Below are 24,526 nucleotides of genomic sequence, written 5' to 3'. Positions count from 1 at the left end.
CCAAAGCCTTGGCTTATGTTATCTTTCATATCCCCCCAAGTACCCACTCCAGGGCTGGACACCCAAGAAAGATCTGTTGAACTGATAGATTAAATGGTGTAGATGTGGAGGGGTCAAGGAGATGTCACAGAGTGTGACGTGAGGATCCATGATTCCCTTGGATGGTGCATTGGAGAAATCGTTCATCCTGTCACTGGCACATCAAAGGAGGACTGTTCCAAGTCCAGTCTTTTGTTGGGCACTCATGTGAAATTGATTCAAAAGCGATAGAATCTTTGCACATATAAACAGCTAACAAATGATGGAGAATGTGCATCCAAACAAATCCAATTGGCAGGACATGTGGTGCTGTTGAGAGGAAGCCTCTGGCTATCCATCACACCTTGAAAGATGAACAGGGCAGGCCCAGCTTTCCCTTCAAAGGCAGGAAAGGTTAGCGCTCTGGGAAAACAGAGCCCAATGGGAATTTCAAACACACGGTGTGGCCCTTCCGGCTTGTAGGTCATTATTAAGTATTCTTACCCTAAATGGCCATGACATATAATCTCTTTCCTAATTTTATTATTTTACTTACTATCACAAGACCGTAACTTTTTAGACATTCAGGTGAGATTAAGGGAGGAGGAGGTGGAATAAGGCTTTTAAAACCTTTGGTTACCTCAGAAAACATATTTGCTTACTTTACCAGGAAGTTGGATTTTTGTTTTGTTTTGTTTTCTACTGATGCCAAGAGGGGATTAACGAGTAGCTGCTGGGTTTGCCAGCTTTCTTTTGATTTCAGTTTATGTAATTAAGCAGTTCCCAGAATGACTTGAGGTTCTCACTATGCATCAAAACATGCTTCTCAGATGTGTTAGGTGTGGAGGTCAGAAAGGATCCAAACTCACTGAACAGAGGGAGGGGGAGTGAAAAACTGATCTTGCTTTAGCAGCAGTCCATCCTATCTAAAAAGGGTTGATTCTGCTTTGGGGCCATGTACACTGAGGTATATTGAGTAGAAAGGTTAAAACAGAAGTTCAGAATGAGCTAATATTGGAATAACGCAAAGTGAGGTTAACAATAGAAATAACACGGGAAACCAGCTCTGATTTACTGTTGAATTTCCAGCAACTGGAGCCTCACGCATGGTGGATGTTCAAGAACTTGTGCATTCGACAAAGACACACTAGTAACCCACTAGGTGCCGGGCTCCATTCTAGCTGCTGGAAATACAGTAAGGGATATAACCTCCCTCAGGATGTTCACATGAGTAGGCACAAGACAACCTGCCCGAGACATGGGGAGGAAACCAGCCTAAAAAGCCAAGGGAGCCAAGCGTTTGCAGGAAGAGGATGTAATCACAAGAAAATGCTGCTAAAAGGACAGGAAAATGAAGAGTTGGTAATGGTGGCAGCTATACAGCCATCAGTGACAATAGGAATAGGCCACCTTCACAGAGTACCAGTCGTGAACCATGCATCTTCACATATAATTTCATCCCCCATAAGACACCTGTAAGGCAGGTCCTATGTCATCTGCTTTTTACAGATGAGAAAACTGAGGACAGAATTGAAGTCATTTGCCCAAGCTCAGATAGCCAGTAAGTGACAAATTCAGGAGGGAGCTCTTCTCTGTCACTCCATGGACCCTGTTCTTAAATGCTGTGTGTCTGGGGTTGGTGGAATAAAAAGCAGTCAGGGAGTGGAGAGGGGCATGGGGAAGCGAAGTTTTCTCCTCCTGAAAGATTTGGATTCTTTCAAAGTCAGCTGAGGAAATGCAGCGTTGTTGCTAAAGCCCAAGTCCAGGCTGGTGACCATAGGAAGGCACTGTAGCAGTTGTTTCTGATGGTGTGTTTCAGCTAGAGCAGGGCAGCGTCGGATACGTGACACAGCTGCACTGCTGGGTGGAAAGGCTTGCCCCCAGTGCTTCAGGGCCGCGGTTCTCAGAGTGGGGTCCCCAGACCAACAGCGTTGACATCACCTGGGAACTTGTTAGAGATGCAGATTCTCAGATTCACCACCCCAGGTTTTCCAAATCAAAACCTCGGGGGATGAGGGGTGGAATCCATGTTCTAACAAGTCTTTGTGTGATTCTGATACACAAACCCGTGTTCTTGGGGTATCCTTGAAACCAGAAGAGGGAAAATCCGAATAGTTTATAATCCATGTATCTCACAGATGCAAAACACCTTGGCAGAAACCAGATGGAAGACTGATTCTGAACCCTGGCTGCACGTTGAGGTCACATGGGAAGCTTTGAACACTACCAATGCCTGAGTCCCACCCTCAGAAATCCTGGTGTCATTGGGCTGGGGTCAGCCTGGGCATTTGGTTCTTGTAATGAAGGCTTGAATGGGGAGTGGATGATTGAGTGAATGGTTGGCAAGGCAGCCTGTGTATTTTTGAGTCAGAATCATACTTGGGGGAGAAAACAAGGCAGGTCTTGAAGGGGAAAGAAGACAAGTGGAAGAGAAGCCAGACCTTAGGCCCTTTGTGAATACCAATACAGCTTGAATAAATCTGGACACTGTTGTGGGAGGAGAAGGCAGTCTGAATTCATAACAATTCTTAACGGGGGACTTATTTTCAGAGTACTTCCAATTGTAAAGTAAATATGCTATCAAGACTGCTTCATGAATAAAGAAGTATTGTGATTTTTAGTCAGTCTTAATGGAAGTGTTTCTACTAATTTTGGTTGAAAACAGTATGCTCACCTCCTCCTGGCAGCTTCACTCAGACTCTGTCTATATGTTAAGAATGTGCTCTGTTCCTCTGGCCTCTCCAACATCAATGTTTTCCCTTTGCTCCATGAACATTCCTCCCCCGCTGAGCTGCTTAGCTCCTGTCCTGGGCATTCTCACTCTGTCCCCAAATCCTGGGATTTGTTCATGCCCTCCACCCCCACATCCTCATTTTCTCAGGCCCTAGCTCTGTCCAGAATCCTCCATGGTCCCTGGCTTAGAGAACCTGCCCTTCTCTTGCTCTTTCATCTTTAAGACACTCTGCTCCTATTTTGCTTTTCATTCTGCCCATTTCTCATCTCTACCCCTGGATCGTAAGTTCTGCAGGGACAGTGCTGGCTCGTCATTCTTTGTCTCCTACCCAGCCCAGCACCCCACACCCCCACAGCCTTAGGAAATGGTAGTCAAGAAATTCACCACAAAGTGAATATCCATCTATCTGCCTCGCACATGCTCACGTAACGTGCTCACGTAGGGCAGATAAAGAAGGCCCCTCCTCCCATGAGGTAGGAGTGTGGTCAGGCCATTCAGAAGGCTGCCTTGAGGGAGGAATCCACGGGAAAATGTGCCAAGATGGGAATCCCAGAAGGAACCTCCTCCAGAGTGAAAAGTGGCCCTCGCAGAAGGGGCACTTGCAGCCTCATTACTTTGTAGTAGTTTCCTAGGACTGCCTTTAACATATCACCACCAGTTTGGGAACTTAAAACAATAGAAATCCAGTCTCTCACAGCTCTAGAGGCCAGAAGTCTGGAACCAGTGTCACTGGGCCAAAATCAAGGTGTGGGCTGGGTCCTGCTCTCTCCCAAGGCCCCAGGGGAGAGTCCGTCTTTGCCTCTTCCAGCTTCTGGTGGCTGCCATGTTCTTTGGCTTGGGACTACATCACAGTCGCTACCTCTGAGGCCACATTGCCTTCTCCCTGCTTCAAAAAACTCCCCCCCTGCCTTTCTCTTATAAGGACAACTGTGACTGCATTTAGGGCCCACCCTGGTGATCCAGAATAACTTCCCATCTCAAGATCCTTAGCACATCTGCAAAGTCCTTTTTTGCTAAGGTCACATTTGCACATTAAGGGATTAGGACATGGATTTCTTCTGGGGAGCCATTATCCAACCTACCCCACGTGTAAAGGTAACTGGAGCTTCCAAAGGGGCAGAGATTTGCCCAAGGACACACTCCAAGGTCGTCACAGAAATCAGACAAAGACCCAAGTCTCCTTTCTGTCAGCTTTGGGCTTTCTCCACTAGACTAAGCTGATGTTCATAAAAATAAAACAGAGGAAGAGATTTAAAATAACACCTCATACCCTAATCCGTGTGCTGTCTGCATTATTTGTCTTCTGTTTGGATTGGGTGCTACCAGCACTCATTCACCTCCGCACCCTCTTCCCCCTCGAGTTCTGTTGTGTCGGGCTCATGATACCCTCTCTGACCTGCGTGGGCAGCTGCGGTAGAAATACCTAAATGGCATTTTCTGTTCTCCTTTCAGGACCGCCTCTTTTTTGTCATGGAGTATGTCAATGGTGGAGACCTCATGTTCCAGATTCAGCGCTCTCGAAAATTCGATGAGCCTCGTTCCCGGTTCTATGCTGCAGAGGTTACGTCAGCCCTCATGTTCCTCCACCAACATGGAGTCATCTACAGGTAGCTCTTCCCTCCTCCTCCGCCTCCCTTCCCTGACAGCGAAAAAATAAAGAATTCTGCAGGCACTTGAACTGACTTTGGCTCCTGCCCAACTGGTCTCTTAGCAACCCGCTTTAGATTAGTTGTTTGTTCCAATTTGCTCACAGAGGACTTGTTTGGGGGCTGTTTATCACTGTGAATGTTAATATTTGAATAGCCCCGGGAGATCTGGCCCACCGTTTGTGCCAGTTTTGATTGAAAGCCCAAACACAACATTTTAAAGGCTTGGCGCCGAGCGACCTTGGGGTGACCTTCATTTCTCTCTCTCCCCACCCTCTTCCTTCAACATCAGGGCATTCTCCTTACTTTTTCCTTCTGTGCCATGAACTTCCTCCCTTCCCAACCTCTTGCCACTTCCTGAGTTTGTTTGGCTTAGTTGTCTCCAGCAGATAGAATCAGAGAAGGAGGAGTTGCTTGGGGGTCTCTGGGTTTATGATTCAAGGAGGAGGAGGGGAAGGGAGCTAGACAATATCCAACAGGAAGTGACTGCAGATCATCCAGTCCCTTACTGCCGCCCTGTCCCTTTTCCAAGAAAACACACACACACACACACATACACACACACACACACACACACTGATCTTCCAGTAAGGGAGCAGGGCTATTTACGCAGGCTCTTCTGTGAGGTCAGGAATTCTGGGGGGAGTAAATATTTATGATTAGCAATAAGGACACTAAAGTTCCTTAAGGTTTTCTCAATGACTGTCCATTGCTTGTGCTCCCCCCGCCTTTTTTTAATTGGGTTGAATAATAGCTGGCTGGGTTCAACCTAGAACTTAGTCACCAAAACTTTTCTGACTCTCTCCTGGGAATAGTGCTCTGAGTAAATGCTCTTGAAGGGGTTCTGACCAACCGACCCCCAGACTTCCTTTCTACTGATGAGTCTTAGTTTCCTAAAGTATGCATCTCTCTGCTCAAAAATAGTCAGGACCTCCCCATGGCCTACATAATAAAGCCCATGCTCTTTAGCCCCTAGTCATGGCCCTCCGCATCTTGCGTCCATGTATTTGTTTCCTATTGCTCCGTAACAAAATACCATAGACTTCGGGGCTTAAAACAGCACTCATTTATTATCTCCCAGTTTCCATGGGTCAGGAGTTCAGACATCGTGTGCCCCAGCTCTCTGCTCGGGGTCTCTCTGCTGCGATTGGGGTGTCAGGCCAGGCTGCCTGCTTGTCTGAAGTGTGGGGTCCTCTTCTTAGCTCATGTGCTTGTAGGCAGAATTCATTTCTTCGAAGCACATGGCTGGCTTCTTCAAGACCAGCAGGAAAGAAAACCTTTCTTGCTTTGAGTCTCTACCTTCAGGGAAGGCTTGGGTCCTCTTTTCAAAGGATCACATGATTAGATCAGGACTGTCCAGGATCATCTCCCTTTGGTTTCACTCAAATGATTAGGGACCTTTATTATCTCTGCAAAAGTCCTTTTTCCTATAATGTCACATAATCACAATAGTGATAGCGTATCTTTTCCACCTTCTTTTGGTTAGAGTTAAGTCACAGCTGCCACCATACTTGGGGGAGGGGTTATGGGATTATACCAGTGTGTGACTCAGTGGGGCTCAGCTTAGGCTGTATCTGCTCTATAGCCCAGGACACCTTTCTCTCCTTACTCCCCATAGCACCTTGTTTTGACCTCGCCAAGGTTCGTAGCTTTTCTCAAACTCACCTGCCAATTCCCAATTTCCCATGCTTATTCCCTCCCCTGTCCAGCCCAGAGGCCTCACACAACACTGCCTGCCTGCACAAAGCCTGGTCTCACCAGCCAGAGCAGGTCTTTCCAGGCTGGACACTTCCATTTGCAATTTGGGAATGAATGGGATTTGAGACTTGCATCGCTGCGCCTACCGCTGTCCACCTTGTGTTAGCAGTAGGCATCGCTGTGGATCCCCAAGTTGCAAACAACCTTAAAGGACCATTTCTTCTTCTCCTCCTCCTCCTCCTCCTCCTCCATCTTCTTCCCCTTCTTCCCCCCCTCAATCATCTTATTTTACATACTCTTCTTATCTTACACATAGTAAATATTCAACAAATGACCATTGACTTCAATTAGTTTAAGACCCTAATCTCTGCCCCCAGAGCAGCTCACAAGCCAGTTCCAGATACAGGAGTTACGTATGCAAAGGGCTCACCCATCCTGCAAGGCAGTGCACTGTTAGGTGCCAGTGGCAGGAGGAAGAATTTCTGTCCTTTGAGATGTCATCCCCATTCCATCCCTGTTAGGAGTGGGTATAAACTGTCCAGTTTACTGGCAGGGATTCAGAGACTCCCCTTAAATAGCTTGCCCAAGGCCCTACTTGGTCAGTGACAGACCCGGGAAGTCTAAGTGACTGATAAGCAAGCTTGTGCTGTATGCCATGACACCTGTTACTCTGCCTTTTCAGGTCTAAGTCCAGACTCTTAGGCTTGTCATCCCAGGTATTCCAAAACTTGACTTTCCCTTACATTTCTACTTTTATCCTTTCCAAGTCTGTCTCATCACAGTTGTGAACACTTGCTCTATCGGCTTTTATGCGCTGTACCTTCCCCTCCCCCCCCTCTCCTTCCCACCTCCCTGACCCTTTCTCCTCAGTCTCTGTATTACCCAGCCCGGCTGCTTCTCCCTTCCAACATCCATTCTCTAAATGCTGGTTTTCCCCAGGGCCTTCATCCCTCCTTACTCCCACCCTAAATACTCTGCCCGAGCGATTTCAACATTTACATGCTTTCAGATGACTCCTGTGTGCCAGCGACTCTATGTCACTATATCCAGTCCCCAGTTATCCCCAGACCCCCAAACAAGATCTCTATCCCAAACCTCTCTCTCTCAAGAGTTGACCTTGGGGGCCTTCTTCCTTCTTCCCAGGTGAGTTTCCAGTAGTTTACTGACCTGACTCCCTCACCGGTTCTTGGTGTCCCATCGTTCCTCTCTGTCCTCCCTCCATTTGCTGCCCAGCATTCTTTGAAAGCACACAATTGTCACACGCTCCCCTTTTTAGCATCCTTCAGCCCCTAAAGATAAAGCACAGTCCCTTTTTCTGGCCTTCAGACTCCCTCATGCCCTGGCCCTGTTGTGCAGAGGTCTGTCGTCTGGACATGGCTTAGCAGTGAAGGTCACAGGCAGTGAGTGGAGGATGGCATCCAGGTCAGCTCTGCTTCTGTGGGTGGTTTCAGCCCAGGAGAGGGGTGCTTTTTCTACCCAGAGGAGATGCCTTACTGTGTTTCTCACAAAGACACCACGTGTGCTAACTGGGCCCCAGTAGCCCCAGTGATCTTGTGACCCTTATCACTGTTCCTTCTAACCACATATCCCACCCTCTAAGTGTTCCAAATTATTTGCCATTCTCCCCCCCCCCCGCCCCAGTACCATTCTTTTTCATTTCTCTGAGCCTTTGTACACCTGGAAAGCCTTTGTACACCTGTCCCTGGAAATCCCTTGCTTCTAATCTGTGTCTTCATCAATGAGCAGTTCCTAGTTCGCATCCGTGTTCTGACTGCCTCTGAGTCCCTGGTTTAAAAGGTGTGTAGATTCCATAATACTGGAGGAGGGGAAACCAATAAGGGTATCAGTGAGAAAAGAACGGCCATGAGTTTATGATTGCTGAGGCTGGGCGATGGGTACCTGGGGCTTCAGTATCCTATCTACTGTTGTATATGTTTAAATTTGCCATAATTATAATATCTTTTTTAAAAAAGACTAGCAACTCCAGGGTAACATTCCTAGAGTTTTTGATTCAGTAGGTCTGGAATGGGGTTCAGGAATCTCTATTTTTGTAAAGTGTTCCTCAGGTGACTTGGGGACCACAGATCGAGAAAAACTCTATTGTGCCTTTGGAACTATGCCAAGCTCCCCTGCTGTGTGAGGCCTTCCCTGACCACCCAGGCTGTCCTGGCAATCGTGCCTTCCCTGAGCAACATAACGTCTCTCCATACCAGGCATTTAGCAGATTCTCTTTGCAGGACTTATATTTTTACTTAAGATGCCTGTTCCATGGTTGAGAACTCCACACAAGAGTCCTTACCTGGTTGGCCTAGAACAGTAGCCTGCTTATAGTAGGTGTTCACTAAATATTTGTTCCTCATGTATGTAATGTTTCAGAGCCTTCCAGTCCAGTGGGCAGCTCCCTCATAGGTGCGTACTGATTAAAAGTCTGTGTTGGAAGCATTCCTAACTCCTTGGACCTAAAAGGCCCCCCAGTTCCTTCATATCTCTCATTTTATGGATTAATGAGCATGGTATGATCTCTATTTCCCATGTTGCTTTGTGCTAAGGGGCAGTCTGTCTGCATGCCGCTGGCTAGAGACACTGTATCTCTGCCATTTGCCTCTGTCCTAAAGCCCAGGCAGAGACCCTATTTTGTGTGATCCAGGGTCTTACTTAGGAGATTGGCAAGGCCAGGTTTTGGAGGAGGAAGCTGATGGCTGGAGTTGAGATTGAATTTTCTGGCCTTCTTTCTGGAATTTATATACATGCTAATTAGCAGCTAATTGGCCAGCGTTCAAGAACTAAGGAAAAAAGTCATTTCTCTGGTTGGTGGCTCACACTTAACAACAGAGAGCCCATAGCCCCCTTTCTTCTCATCTTTGAGCCAGGCTCCAGCACCAGGCTGCACAGGGCACTGTCTCTGTGTCCCCTGCCCAGCGTTCCTGGGACTCCTCTGTGTGGCTCACTGTGGGTCCGCTCTTCCCAACTATGGCTTAAAAAGAATCTCTTTCCCTCCTTTATACACATACACCGTGAAAGGTAGAGGTTTTGAAGGGTGGGCCTTCTTTAAGAGTGGGTTCAGGGACGCCTGGGTGGCTCATTTGGTTAAGTGTCCGACTTCAGCTCAGGTCATGATCTCGCTGTTCACAAGGAGGAGTCCCGCGTAGGGCTCTGTGCTGATAGCTCAGAGCCTAGGGCCTGCTTCGGATTCTGTGTCTCCCTCTCTCTCTGCCCCTCCCCTGCTGGTGCTCTGTCTCTCTCAAAAATAAACAAACATTAAAAAAAAAACAAAACTTTAAAATATCTGCCTTAAAAAAAAAAAGCATGGGTTCAGAGAACTTTCTCTTCCTCTACATCAGGCTTGGTGCCTGTCCATTTTCCTCTGAGCTGCTCTATTGGGAGCAGCTGACTCTCAGCACACCTCTCTCTGTGTGTGCAACATGAGAGAGAAAGACGGTGTGATCCACCCCAGACAGAGGACGGCTGGGGGCCCCTGGGAAGTGAACCAAAAGCTTGGCAGACAGGAATATATCTTTTGTGTTTTCAGAGTTCGGAAGCCAGGACCGTTGTGGCAGAAGGTGGTGGAGAACATGGCTGCTGTCACACTGGCCAAGCGTCTTAACACTAGACGCCTAAGTGTCCTCACCTCTAAAGTGGGAATGATAGTTGTACATACCTATCTCTTGAGGTCATAGAGATTTTGTGATCTGATAGGCCTAAGTAATTTTGAATACTGCCTGCCACACAGTAGGTCCCCAATAAAGGTTAGCTATCTTATTGTATCTTGATTTTTATTAAAATGTATTGAAAGAACATTGGAGATCTTTTAACCAATCCAGGCTCCAAAAGGGATTCCTGGAATCACATTAGAAGAATGAATTCCTTTTTCCTTCTTAAACAATTTGATTCCTTTTTTTAAATGATGAAAGTAGTAGTCATAGGAAAAATAAAAATTTAAGCAGCAGAGTGAGGGATGAAGTCAGTTTTCCCTTCACCAGCCTTGCAGCCATCCACGGTAAAACAGTTCAACAGTTTCTAGAGAATCCTTTGAGAATTCTTCTTGAGCAAATTGCCTAACCTCCTTGTGACTGGCCTCCATTGATCTGGAGCTCAGACAATGCCTGCGTTGTCTCCCTCATGCAGGAGCAGAGCATGATTCCTGGAAGTCACACTGACCAGGTCCAGGTGAAGGGTCTGAAAGCAAGTGGGAAATGACAAGGCATTTTATTCATGGGAAGCCTCATTGATGAATGATGTCTCACTGCGATCACTAAAATTTTGTCTTGATCTAGCACAGGGGACAATGACTTCTAATGCTCTCCTCCTCTGTTAATTCTTCAGAACTTTGCATCTGTAACAAGACATCATCACCACTGCTCCTCAAGAGCTATCCTGCTCTAGGGGCCTATTGCATGCCCGGTGTCAGAAGTGGGGGCAGTGGGGCACCAGGAGGAGAGAGAAGGGTGTCTCTGCTTTGGCTCACTCTAGATCACTCTATATTCAAGAGGTGCTTAGAAAAGACTTTCCTTGTTGATGATCATGTTCACAAGAAGTCAAATAAGAGTGAGAAGCATGGAACAAAGATTTAGGTAAAACCTCAGAATACCTAATAAACATGAATCTTAAATGCCTTGTCCTCAGAAGGACTGGGGGACAAAGCTAACAACGGGAGGCTGAGGGGGGTTTCCCTCGACAGAGCTGGGGACACAGTGAGGTCTCTAGCTATGCTCGCAAGCCAGAACCCCCTGGAAAATGCACACAGAGTCATGATGTAAACACTAGCCTTGTTTCCTGCTAGTCCAAGGGGGAACATGTGTGCCTAGTTTGGGGAATGATGGCCTGCCTTGATCCCCAGAGCCATCTCCTGCCATTGGCAGTTAGACATTTCTTGACTTGGTGAAGGTCTCCAGTTAAAGCCTGTGCTAACAAATGGAAGTCCTAATATTTAGAGTCCTATCTTCTTTCACTACATTCTCAATTTCTCTAATGCTAAAAAAAAAGCAGAGGAGGAGGAGGGATTAGGATCATTTCTTCCTTCTTCCTTCCCAGACTTTTGTGGCCTGCCCTCAGAAAATCTCCTAGGACATTTGGGGATCTTTTCCCTCACAAAGCGCTGTCCCTTACTGTCAGCCTTTCTCCAACCATTCTAGAAAATGATATTGTGATAAAATACTTCTAAGGATGTCAGAACTGAGTGTGTAATGAGAGGGTGGCAGGAATCTCAAATGCTAAATCAAGGAGGGCCCAGAGACAGTCTAATCCAATTCTATTTTCTAGATGCAGAACTCGAAACCAGAGCTGAGCAGTAACTCCCCAAAGTTTACACACTGAGGCACTATAAAGCTTCGATGTTATTTTAATCAGAGATACCCATATAGATAAAGATTCAAACTGTTCTACAAGGTGCCTAAGCCAATAAAAAGCCATTTTCCACTCTCCCTCTTGACCAGTTTCCTCTTCCACAGAGATAACCATTTGCAATCTTTCCAGCTGCTGCCTTTCGTATGGACCTTCGTATTTCTAAATAACATGCTTTATTGTTACTTTTGTCAGACTTTATTTTAGGTGTTCTATAGTGACTTTCCACTGTGGAAGTGAGAGCTTGGTTCTCTGCCCCACCCACATCCACACTCTGGTACCAACCCCCCTTCCTCCCTTCCTCTCCTTAGAGTTTACTGCAGTCATGGTTAATGAGTATACGTCGTGTACATTATTATGACAGTGAAGGACTATGTGGAACTAAGCCCTGTGGTAAGCTATCATTACTTTTCCTACACATTTTCTTTGTTTTCCCTGGAGATCATCATTATCTCCTTGCTTTCTACGTGGTTATTAGTTCAACACAAACTCTACAAATTGTCCACATCTCCCTGAAGGATGTTTCCGTGCAGTGGGTATTCTATCAACTGCATGCTCATGGGTAACTCTCCTGGAGCCCTCCAGACTGCTCCAGTCTGAACACCGCCCCCGTGGCTGCCGTCCAGCTGTCATCCTGCATTCTCCCTCCCCTGCTGCCGGGCTTCCTTTGGCCTCTCTCCTCTGTGAATCTCTGGTCTTGTGTCCCCCATCTCCCCTTTCTCCATGTATTCCCTTGATATGGTGAAGCAGCCCCAGAAGGTTTTTGAAGAAAAGGATGGGATATAAATTTCTGAGACCTTTCTTTTATATATAAAACTGTCTTTATCTTACTCTCAACCCTGCTAAAGACTTTGGCTGGGTATAGAACTTTAGATTGAAATCCATTTTCACTCAAAATTTGGAGGTATTGCTCCATTGCCTTCTAACTTCCAGTGTTACTGTTTAAGAAGTCCCAAGCTATTTTTATTCTTGATCCCTTGGTAAGGATCTATTTCTTTTTTTCTGGAGGCTGGCGATTACTTAATGATGTGGGGTAGGCCATTTTTCATCCATTGCACTGGGCTCTGGATAGACTTACAATTTAGAAAATCATGTCCTTCAATTCTGGAAAATACTTCTTTAATGATTCCTTCTGTTTTCTCTTTCTGGAACTGTCATTTGGGTATTGGATTAGTCAGCTTGGGCTTGCTTGTGGACTAATATGGCTGACTACATAGTTGAGGAGGCCCCGATTGTCAATATTTTTAGAAATTTCCTCTTAGAATGTTCAGATTGCCCTGGGAAGACTCTTCCAGCATCCTGCCTGAAGAGAGAGGGCTTAGCAGCCACAAGAGGCTCCATCATAGGAGCCACATGAGGAGGGAGACCTGGAGGGCCCTGCTCCCAGGATACATTGTCCATTGAATCCTCCATTTCCAGTTCTGTATCCTGGTGCCTGCCCTCTGCCCCATCCTACCCTGTGTCCAGAGACCCTCTGTTTCTCTTCTCCAGAGAATAAACCTCTGGGGGCAGGGAAGGGGCTATGCAGAGTGAAGAAGAGAATTGGGTTTATGGCTCCTTTTCAGCCAACCGTTTTTATTTTATCTCTCTCCACTGTCCTCTCCAGAAGTAAATGTTACTGCAAATTCCTGAGCTTTGGGTGGGACAGAGGACGGGAGATTCTACAGCGTATGTGTAACTGTTCTTGACTTTCCCCATGGCGTGTCCTGGGTTTAGCTCTTTCTCGGGTCTACTAAGTTATTCACCACTCATCCCTTTGCTTGCCAGCTTCCAACGTTGTGTTGCTGTTGTTTCTTCTCTTCTTCTCCCCATCTTTGTGTATTTAGGCCTTTGTGTGTAATTTTGGGAAGGAGACAAAAGTCGTTGTGGCTATTCAAGCTACTCTCTTTATCCAGAAGTCAATAATAATAACAACAACGACAACAACAGCCACAGCAGCAGCAATGACAACCACGAATAGCAAGACCCTTATTTAGCCTTTGTTACAAACCAGACACTGTTCTGCACGCTTCCCACTTATTAACTCATTCAATCCTCACAGCAGCCCCCTGCCATTAGATACTGGCAGTAGATACTGCCATTATCCACGGGATTTGTGATCTTTCTGAAGACCCACCCCACCGCCGCCAATGTCCCGTCTCCCTGACAAGCCAGCTGTGATTTCACGTGGGCAGCAGAGTTGTATGCTGGAGACAGCGCTGAGTTCGGACTCGGAGAACTGCGGCCGCATCCTGGCTCTGCCTCATCTTTGTAGTGTTTCCCTGGGCAGGATCCTCAAGCTGCTTGAAATGTAGTGCCCTCATTCTCCTGTGGAATTACCCGGGCCTGCTTTTGAGAATCACATGAGAAAGCATTTACAGAAGTACTAAGTACAATCCTTGGCACCTAGGAGGCTCCAGAAATATTTGTTAGATACATATGTTATGGAGTCAGAGGATGTTATGTGCTGAATTGCATCCCCTCCAAATTCATATGTTGGAGCCCTAATCCCCCAAACCTTAGAACGTGGCTGCTTATTTGGAGGGAGGACCCTTGAAGAGGTAAAAAGTAAAATGAGGTCACATAGGTGGACCCTAATCTGATATGACTGGTGTGCTTATAAGAAGAGGAGATTGGGACACAGAAATGCATCTAGAGGGACCATGTAAAGATCCCAGGAAAGGACGCATTTACAAGCCAAAGAGAGAGGCCTCGGAAGAAACCAATCCTGCTGCCACCTTAATGTGGGATTTGTAGCCTCGGAAGATAAATTTCCCTTAAGTCATTCGGTCTGTGGTACTTCGTTATGGCAGCCCTAACAAACTAATACTGAAGTCCCAGGTTCAAGCCCCAATGCAGCCACTTACGAATTGGTGTCGTCCTGGGCAAATGACCTAGTCTCCCTGAGCCCCAGTTTCCTCATCTATAAAATGGAGCTGCTAATAATAAATAAAATAAGGTGGCCAGGCCTGCAGTCTCGGCATAAATTGAAAGATTTAAATCAGGAAATGCACACAGAAAGGCCTCTGGAAATTGTTTGGGGCCCAGCAAGCCTTGCAGAGGTACAGGCACGTGGCAGTAATGATGGTGTAGTAATGCCCCTGTTCGAGGGGAGCAGGATGGTGGACATGTGATGTCGTGTGCCCCGTGCAAGTAAAAGGGCCCACCAAGGGCAGGGCCAGACCTCAGGGCCAAGCACTGTTTCAGAAAAGGGGGCCTCTCCTTGGTGATATTCTAATACTGGGAGCACTCAGAGGCCCTGGGACAGGACAGGCAACTCCTGATAAATGCGCCTGACAGTGACCAGTGGCCTGAACAGATGTGCTTGCGCTGGAAAGCTTGGAGGTCTGGCTGTTGTGCCTCAGCCTTCCTGTTGGGCTCCGTTTGCATCCATCCATTGTCACCCCCTCCCACACCTGCACCACCCGCTTCCCACGTGACATGCTTCCCCAAATGCACTGACTTCAGAAATGTGCATTTTGGTCATGAGAATCATTCTGCCCCTGTACCATCTCTTATAATTAAAGTGCTTACCCTCCTGATAAAGGAATGCTAAATATCATCAGGAGTTTTTCAGGAGTAATTGTTTTTTTGTGGGTCCAGATTTTCTTAAATGTGAGATCATCTTTATCCCAAACTGTTTTTGTGTGGTGTTACCTGCCCGTCACAGCATGGGGTGAAGTCACTGGGACATGAGAAAGGGGAGGGAGAATGAGAGGAAGGGACTGAGCTGCTTGGGCTGAAAGGCCAAGTTTACATTCCTCTGAGGAAGCCACATTATTGCTGACCTGATCAGAAGTAGGATTCTGACTCTCATTGACATCGGACATTCAGAGCAAACAGGAAGTTTGGAACCAGAGGGAAACTCCTGATTAAATTTGTTTCAGTGTTAATAGTATGTGTTTAAAAAAAAAATTATCAGGGACCTTGTCATCTACTTTTGTGTCTCTCATGCTACCTACTGTAGAGCTGAGAACCTGGTATGGTGGTAAAGGACTTCTGGGCTCAAACGCTATCTCCACGGCTCATCAGGTATATGATTTGGGGCAAGGAACTTCTCTAAACTTCAGTTTCTTCATCTGTAAAGTAACTACGACTGTGTCTGGTACAAAGGAGACACTCGCTAGATGTTAGCTACTGTCCTCCTTGTCATATTATTCTATTTCACAAGTGGCAGAGCGAACAGTGGATAAGATTCACTTTGTCTATCTTGAGAATTTCACCCTGAACGTATCCTGCCAGCTGGCAAATGGATGAAAACCACCTTGTCACATCAGAGCTTCCAAATGAAGACTAATCTGAGGAGGTGGGAGCTGCCATATGAGAAGGCAGTCAGTTTCTGTATATTTACTGTTATTATAGGACTATAAAATGTGCTCTAGAAAGTAGTCGATAATAAGAGCCTGAACCCTCCTAGGTTTAGTCATATGATTTTGTTTCTTCAATGCCTTTGGCTAATGATTGAACTACTAAAAATGGGAATTGTTTTAGCAAACAATGCGTGGCTCCGCCCCATGGTAAGCAGAGTGTACATGAACACCTGAGTTGGTCCTGTGGTCTCTGTGGGCCCTGGCTGAGTCCAGAATGATTCGGGCTTGGGGTGGGGGGACAGGGTGCCTCAGCACATTGAGGCCACAGGGGTCACACTTAATTGTCTTTGCTTCTTTCTTTGGTCATGGGGTAACAGGCTGACCATTACTTGCAGATTAATTATCATAAAATAAGGAGTTGATGCACTTTCTTGCTCAGAAGTCTGCGGTCACATTCCGTTATCAGGATAATGTCTAGACTTCTTTTACCTCTTCCTCAAAGCCATCCCCAAGCTGACTCTCTTAATTAGCTTCGTCTCTGGAACTTATGGACATTCTCTTGCTACCCCCAGCTTTTCAAGTGTTTCTCCCACCCAGCTCCTGCTCGAATATCTTCTTGAGGCTAACAGGTGTCCTTATCAACACAGCCACACACTGGACATGTATTGCCTAGATCCTGAACATTACCAGTCACAGGACTCCTTCCTCCCTTTGCCTTTTCCTGGAATACCATACATTCTTTTTCACTTTTTACTTTTTCTAACCCATATCCTTTGAGATTCTGCCTCAGCTCATTTCTCCTGGCCCTTTCTTTTTTTTTTTTTTTTAATATGAAATTTATTGTCAAATTGGTTTCCATACAACACCCAGTGCTCATCCCAACAGGTGCCCTCCTCAATGCCCCTCACCCACCCTCCCCTCCCTCCCTCCCCCCATCAACCCTCAGTTTATTCTCAGTTTTTAAGAGTCTCTTATGTTTTGTTTGCCTCCTTCCCTCTCTGTAACCTTTTTTTCCCCTTCCCCTCCCCCATGGTCTTCTGTTAAGTTTCTCAGGATCATATGGTATCTGTCTTTCTCTGTATGATTTATTTCACTTAGCATAACACTCTCCAGTTCCATCCACGTTGCTACAAAAGGCTGTATTTCATTCTTTCTTATTGCCAAGTAGTATTCCGTTGTATATATAAACCACAACTTCTTTATCTCCTGGCCTTTTCAAGCACAGTGAGTCCCTTCCTTCTCCTGTTCACACTGCACCTGCTACCTTATATAATAGCATTTCTTACATCGTATTGCAACTTTCTTGGTTGAAAGATCATATACAGAGAGCTCCCCCAGTTATGCTGAACTTAAGGTTTTGCCCCATGGTCCTTGATTTCTTGGCCAACCCATTCAAACATATCAAGGAACCCCCTCCAGGAAGGTGGGAGAATTTTCTAAACATATTTGGCCACAGGATTTTTTTTTTTAAGAAAGCGCACAAGCTGTAAAAGGAGCAGAGGAAGAGAAAGAGAATCTTAACAGGCTCCACACTCAGCACAGAGCCTGACACAGGACTCGATCTCACCACCCTGGGATCATGACCTGAACTGAAATCAAGAGTCAGATACTCAAGTGACTGAGCCACCCAGGCACCCCCACAGGGTGTATTTTCTAATGGACTTCTTGCTAGACTACCATTTCCCTGGGCCCTTTTCTGTATGCTGTGCCCCTGCCATGGGTCTTTCTGTTCTTCGGTACCTGGTTGGTGAAGTGCTGCAGTGAAAAGCATGGGCTGGGACTCAGGGCCCAAAACTCTAACAGGGCTCTGCCTCAGCCGTATGACCTTAGGCAAATTCTCCCTTCTGGACTTTAGTACCCTGCGTGTAGGCAGGATTGGATGATCTAGCCCTGTGACCATAAGATTATGTCTGGGAATGCCTTGAACAGAATCTGAAAATGAAAGTCTGAAAATGGCTTCTCCAATGATTTCAGTGCGTTTCTGGAGGCAACTGAATCAAAGTAGCAAGGGTGCCTGGTGCCCTTTGGAAAGGTTCAGAGATGTGGGTCCATGATTCCCATGGTCCCTTGGAACACGAGACATCATTGGAGGTGGTCCCATAAGCTGCTCTCTGAATATCAAGTCACCATATGGGGGCTCCCCTCCCTAATGTCTCCTCAGTCCTCTCTCTTAATCAGAATGAATAGTTTTTCAAGGCTCTGATGTTGCCAAGTTAAATGTTTATCCCTTGAGGGGCTGAAACGCAAGAACTGGGTGAAGAATACGGTTGCTGGCTTAGATAGTTGTGGACCCATCAGGACTGAGAATCTCACACCAAGGGGTCAAAAACCCTCTCAGAAGAGGGGCATCTGTCCGGTGAGATGTGTTCCCTTGTTAGAAATCTGCTAATGTAAAAGCAGATTAAATCCCAAAGGGGATTTCTGTTTGGGTTTATACCTTTTCTTGAGACACAACCAAGAAAATGTCTCTGTTGTTTAGAGAGCACTATGCTTAAGCAGATGCTCATTTGTTCAATCAATGATTGTCTGGTCCCCTTGGCATTGTCAGGTATAGGACTTCAATATATGATGGAAAGGAAAGGACATACATTCGCTGCCCTCTTAGCACTTAAGTTTGGGTGGGGATGCCAGACGTAATGCAAGCAATAACAATAAAAACTGATAAGAATGGTGATAGGTAAAGGTTAGGGTACTAGGGAACCACATAGCAGGGATATCTCAGCTAGTTGGAGAACATCAAAGAAGGCTTTCTGGGGGAAGTGACCTCTCCCATAGAGACCTGATGGCCAGAATAAAAGGACCTGGGAGAATGAGCCAAGGAGTGGGGACAGGATGTGTGAAGGCTTGGGGTGGGGGCAACACCAAATGGGCTGTGGGCTAAAGAATTTCTACATGCCTGTATCTCAGAGCACAAAGGGAGGCCTGGTGAGCAACGAGGGGAGACCAGGGTCCTCATCCTGAGGGACCATAGATGAACCATGAGAGGTAATGACAGTACATGATCTTTGATTGTATTGTATGTAGGGGCTGGGGAAGAGAGGCCTACAATTTAATAGAATTTCAGAGGTGGAAGAAAACTTGGAGGTCAGCTACTCCAGGTCCATCTTTTATAGATAAATAAACTGAAACAGAGAGGTCATGTGACTTACCCAAGGTCATTCTGTCTCTTGGTGACACAAGCAGAATTGTGAGTTGGGTGTTTTTTTGATGGTGTGTGTTAATAAACTGGCTCTAAACAGAAATACCTAATTTGTAGCTGATTTCTGTGATATAAATATTACCCCCTGGCCAATTTCAAACTACCCATATTTAACAATCAGCTCAGAAAATCCTTGGAAGTTGAGCGGTCTGGCTTGTGCGCCAGTACGAGCCAGCAACAGTGTACCGAAGGGACAGCTGACTATATGCACCTCTTCCCAACTCTGGGATCGGTGATATTTGCTGATGGTTTGAAATCAGCCATGGAGCTCAGCAAATGCTATAGCTCAAGGTTTGTTCCCCTCAAGAGCTATTGTTAAACATTTACTGGCACACTGCTGTAAAAGGAATCCGGAGGTTAAGTTGGGCAGTGCCGTTCGGGTCACCCACATCCTTACTGATTAGCCACCTGCCTGATCTGTCACTGACAGATCCGTTTGTCCATTTCTCCTTTCAGTTATGGACATCTCTTTTCCTAGCAGTTTTACTAAGATGTAATTCACATACCATACCATTCACCCACCAGAAGTATACAGATCAAATGTGTTTTTGTGTCTTCACACAGTATTGTACAGCCATCGCCACAGTCGGTGTAAGAACATTTCCATCGCGCCAAAAGGAAGCTTCATTCCTTTTAACTATCACTCCCTCAGCCTCCCACCCCTCCCCCACGGCCCTAGGCAACCACTCTTAACGCCTTCTTTCTCTTTAGATTTGCCTCTTCTGGACATTTCATAGAAATGGAACCATACAGTATGTGGTTTTTTGTGACTGGCTTCTTCCAGCATGTGTTCAAGGTCCATCCGTGTTGTAACATACATCAGTACTTCCCTCCTTTATGTGGCTTAGGTAGCACATTTTGTATACTCATTCCTCAGTTACTGGACCTTTGGGTTATCCAACCGCTGCTAGAAATGTTGCAGTACGAGTATTTGAGTGGACATAGGTTTTCATTTCTCTTGGCTGTATACCTACAAGTGGCAGTGCTCTGCCAGATGGCAACTATGTTGCACTTTTTGAAGACCTGCCAGATGGTCTTCCAAAGTGGCTGCACCTTCTTACATTCCCATCTGTGGCATGTGGAGATTGTAATTTCTCCACATCCTCATCAACACGTGTCATTGTCTGCATTTTTTATTACAGATCCGAGTGGATGTGACGTATAGCCCATTGTGGTTTTATGTTCTCTCAGTTTTTCCCTCTATTTCACTCTCTGTTCTTAGATGCATACCTATGTGGCTATGTGGATTTTAGGTCATTTGGAAGAATTGGCCCCTTTATCATTAGGTAATATGCCTCTTTATTCCTGATAATTTTCCACATTGTGAAGTCTGCTTTGTCTGAAATTGAAATAGGTAATCCAGCTTTCTTTTGACTGGTGTTAGTACTAGGTTTTCTCTCTCCATCTTTTTTAATCTATCTGAATCTTTATATTTAAAGTGGGTTTCTCATAGAAAACATATAATTGGGTCTTACTTGTTTTCAAATCTACTCCAACAATCTTAGTCCTTTAATTTGTATATTCAGATTATTGATATAATTGAATTCATAGCTACCATTTTTGTAACTATTCATTACATTTGTTCTTTGTTTTCTTGCACCGCCCCCACTTTTTTCTGATGCTTTTTAACTAAAAAGAAAAATTATCAGTTTGAATTGTAAGATGCATCATCAAAATTATGAAAATGTGGGGGAGAATTATGTTCTAGAGTCTATAAAACATGGTCTTAATACCCCCCTTATAAGGAGGTTATGGGGCTTAAATAGGATCATTCATCAAAGTACTTAGCACAGTATTTGGTTTGTCAGTGAGCACTAAACATTAACTATTACTATAATTACTGTGTTAGTACTGTCCAATTACTTTGTGGACCTCATAGCTGACCTAGACACCCCAATTCCCTTACTGCACCACAGTTGAAAATAATTACCCTAAATACATAGGAATATAGATCTGGACTGGGGTTGTTGTTGTTGTTGTTTTAAGTCACTTGCTGAGAATATGTTCTCTTGACCTGATCTGTAGTCTACAGTTAAACAGAACTCTGAGGTCAGACAGCCCTGTATTTGAATTCCAGACTTGTCACTTACAAATATATGACTTTGGGGAATTTCTAAGCCCCTCCAAGCCTCAGCTTCCTTACCTGTAGAATGCTTGTATTAATGCCTTATAGAATGTGGTCAGGACCTAACAGGTGACCAAATCATAGATATACTCTTATCAGTTGTCATATCTCTTCCTGTAAACAAAACATCCCTATGCCTTAGTCTCTCTTTTTGAGCTGGAAACTCTAGGCAGGACCCAAGGAAGGCAGAAGGCTCATGGAAGGATGTAAGCATCAGCAGGAGAAATGCCTTGAGCCATAGGGACAAATCTCTCCAGGTATACGTGTCAGGGGAAAGGGAATGGGGCCACTTTATAGTGTACCTCATGTAGGGGATTACCTCTCAACCCTGGACAGGGCTGGCTCTGGGGCAGGAAGAGACTCCTGGCTGATGCAGGCAACAGGGGCCACAGGACAGTAACCCCATTCTCACATCATTCATAAAGCAGTGAATCTTGGTGGAATACCACCTACATATTCATCTCAGTCCCAGGTGATTGTGCTTCATCCCTGTAATTTTCTCAAGAATATTCTAGATACTGCTAGTTTTTCATTTTTTTATTTCCTTATTTACTTTCCATACACACACACACACATATATATGTGTGTGTGTGTGTATATATATATATGTGTGTGTGTGTGTGTGTGTGTATGTAATTTTTTTCTTGAATCTGCAGTTTTGCTTTAATGGGAGTGAATCATTGCCTCTCTATTCATTCCCCAGACACATTTTTAATGTCTGAATAACCACCAGGCTGGCTTTTGGACCCAGATGAGCAGGGAGAAGTACCTTCACAGAAAAACCCTATAGTGCTTGGTTCTGTTTCACCACAGTGGTGAGCATGTCAAACAGCACAGAACTAAACACATGCAGACCTAGGCCTGCCTGAGAGGAAATTTCTATGTCTGACCTAGTTTTCTGTGGTCAGGGGGCTTTGTTCATGATTCTTCCGAGTCAAGACTGCAACTTCCAGAGCCATCATCTGGCTAACCTAGCAGGAAACAAGAGTCCAAGGCTTCTAGAAGAATGGAAACTTCTTTCCCTCAAGACTGCCTCTTTGCTGTGCTTTATGATTCAGTGAGAATTTTGTGATATACTGACATGAATTTTAAAAATATGGGTGAATTGAAGCAATTATCTGGATTGTGTAAGAAAAAGGCAGGATTTAAAAAAAAGGATTTGAGCCCTTCATAATATATGTTTAGGGACCCCTTTTCTCAAGATTGTGTGTTGTGCAAGATCCCAGGAAAATCCTGTCATATTGGCCTGGGCTGCTGAGGAGATGTAGGGACAGTTCCATGAAGGCTTCCAGCCTGTCCTGAGTGGCCCTCCACGTGAAGCGTACTGTGGAGAGTTTCTGCATCTGGTGTCCCTCCTGGATACGATGGAGCTGAAGCCTCAGTCCTAGGCACTGGAAGGTTATACTTGGATAAAGTGGCAGGGAAGTATTTCACGAGTTATCCACTACCCAAAGCAGAACAAAGGTTCCAGGCTCAGCTGGTCACCTTAGACTCTCACCCCCTGATATTGTAAACTTGCACAGAGAGGGCCTAGTCCCAGACGCTGTGTCTCATCCTTTCCATATTCCTCAGGGGTAGTGGAGGTGATTGCCATTTCAGGTGAGAGCCTGAAAACCTAACTTATTGCCGGCACAGAGAAATTCACTTCTCATAAAATTCAAATCCCCAGCAAAAAATGACCACCTAGTCCATCTTGTCCAGAGTTGAGCCACTGAGCACATGACTGGAAGAATGTGCTAAGAGGTGTAACAAACCCAGAAGCCCTGCTTCCCTGAAGATTCCACAGTATTCTCCAGTGGGGACCTTTACAGTCTAAGGACACATTTGTGTGCATACAATATGGTATCTGGCCATTGATGAGGGACATATCTTTGCATGCATGAAGCCAGATTTTAGAGCTATCAATATATGCATCAGTACTTGCTTCAAAGCTACCAAGTTTATATGTATGTGTGTGTGTGTGTGTGTGTGTGTTATAAATCAGTGTTTTTGGTGGAAATAAGATACAGAGCTATAATTAGAACCCACTTAGAATCAGACACAGGCTTCTTTCTCTCTGTAATTAGCACCCCATCATGGAGGGTACCCTGGGGAATGCAGCTCAGAGAGAGCCCTCCCATCCTTTGCCTTCTTTTCTGTTTGTATATGACTCTTTGTTTTTCTTTTCAATATGAGACAAACAAAAGTCCTCACTATCAGGAACTGAAAGCCTAAAGTTACAGGAGGAAAGATCTTGCCTTATAATGTTACAGGGGAGGGAGGATTATGGTGAGATTTCCCTGAAAGGTGAATGAGCATTTGCCTAGTAGCTTATGGGATGTCAGAGTGTAGGTAGGGATGTAGTGCTTGCTCTGTCTCGAAATGCTTCATTTTTGTTGTTTCTCCCCAACTAAGCTGTTAGCCCTTGGTGGTCAGGGGCCATGACCTCTCCTCATCCCAGGTCCTCCAAGGTGCCCAGCCTCACAGCCGCATAGGAGGTAAGCTGGCTTCAGAGAGGATATCCCTGTTGACAAGGGGGCATACTACACCTGCAGATGGAGAATGTCAAATGAGAGTTGCCTCTTAGAACTTCTCAGAGAACAGTGTGCACCCATGGGTGTGAGCTGCTAAGATGATGAGGAGAAACGTGAGAGGAGATTGGAGAGCTGCTGGGGTAGCCTGGTATGGTTGACACCTGGGAAGGATCGATCATGGGCTAAGAACTCTGGGTTATCCTGAGTATGAGTTCTCCCCTGCAATCCCCCCATTCACCTCCCACTACACCCCACTCCCCTGCTGTCCCCACCTTAACTGCAACCAAGTGCACCAATTCACTGACGGGATTTGGTCTGTGCAGATAACAGTGCTATCCCCACAACCTACATGGGCTCACCAGCCAAGTTTGCCCATCCCCACTCTCCCCTGTGGTTGGCCAGAGGCGGTAATTTAATAATCACAAATAATGCTTTTTCTGAGAAGAATGTCTCTTTAAAAAAAACAAACAAATGAAAACTCCTTGAAAGACTGGCTAGAAAACGTGAGGATTAAAAACATCCTATACTGAAATTAGGGGAAGGAGAGAGTAGCAAATGAGAAGGTACTTCAATGGTGAGGTTTACAGAGGGGAAAAGCAAACCGTGGAGAACAGAAAGAGATTTCACTTGGAGAAGCTAAAGAATTTTGTGCTGGTTTTCCTTGCTATTGTTCAAAGGGAAGCCCACAGTAAAGAAAATTATGGGTCAAATTTCATGTAAGAAGCAACATGAAATGAAGGATTTTATCTTCAATAGCTAAGAACCCAATTGAATGAAAGAACGTTGAAGGAGAAAACCACAATTGACTGTCAAACATACTATAAAATCCTGTCAAGTTAGCTCTTCCAGAAAGCACACAAGGGCATCAGGAGGCCAGGATTTTCTCAATTCTGCCATCAGGAAATGGACTGATTTTTTAGACAAACATACCAGAGTTTGCCTATCCGAATGAGTATGGTCATCT

At 45.4% G+C, this 24,526-nt stretch overlaps 1 protein-coding gene across 3 annotated transcripts in view; it reads left to right on the top strand.

The window, feature by feature from the left end:
- The window catches only part of PRKCE (protein kinase C epsilon), a 502,434-nt gene that overhangs the window by 410,558 nt on the left and 67,350 nt on the right, over window positions 1-24,526 (top strand). For all 3 annotated transcript variants that reach the window (XM_058684224.1, XM_058684226.1, XM_058684225.1), the window contains exon 11: window positions 4,205-4,359. In XM_058684224.1, the coding sequence (XP_058540207.1) occupies window positions 4,205-4,359 (155 nt within the window). The remainder of the gene's footprint in view (window positions 1-4,204; window positions 4,360-24,526) is intronic.

The sequence above is a fragment of the Neofelis nebulosa genome, chromosome 9, assembly GCF_028018385.1.
Source record: "Neofelis nebulosa isolate mNeoNeb1 chromosome 9, mNeoNeb1.pri, whole genome shotgun sequence".
NCBI classification, from domain to species: domain Eukaryota; kingdom Metazoa; phylum Chordata; class Mammalia; order Carnivora; family Felidae; genus Neofelis; species Neofelis nebulosa.
This window is presented reverse-complemented; position numbering and strand designations above follow the sequence as displayed.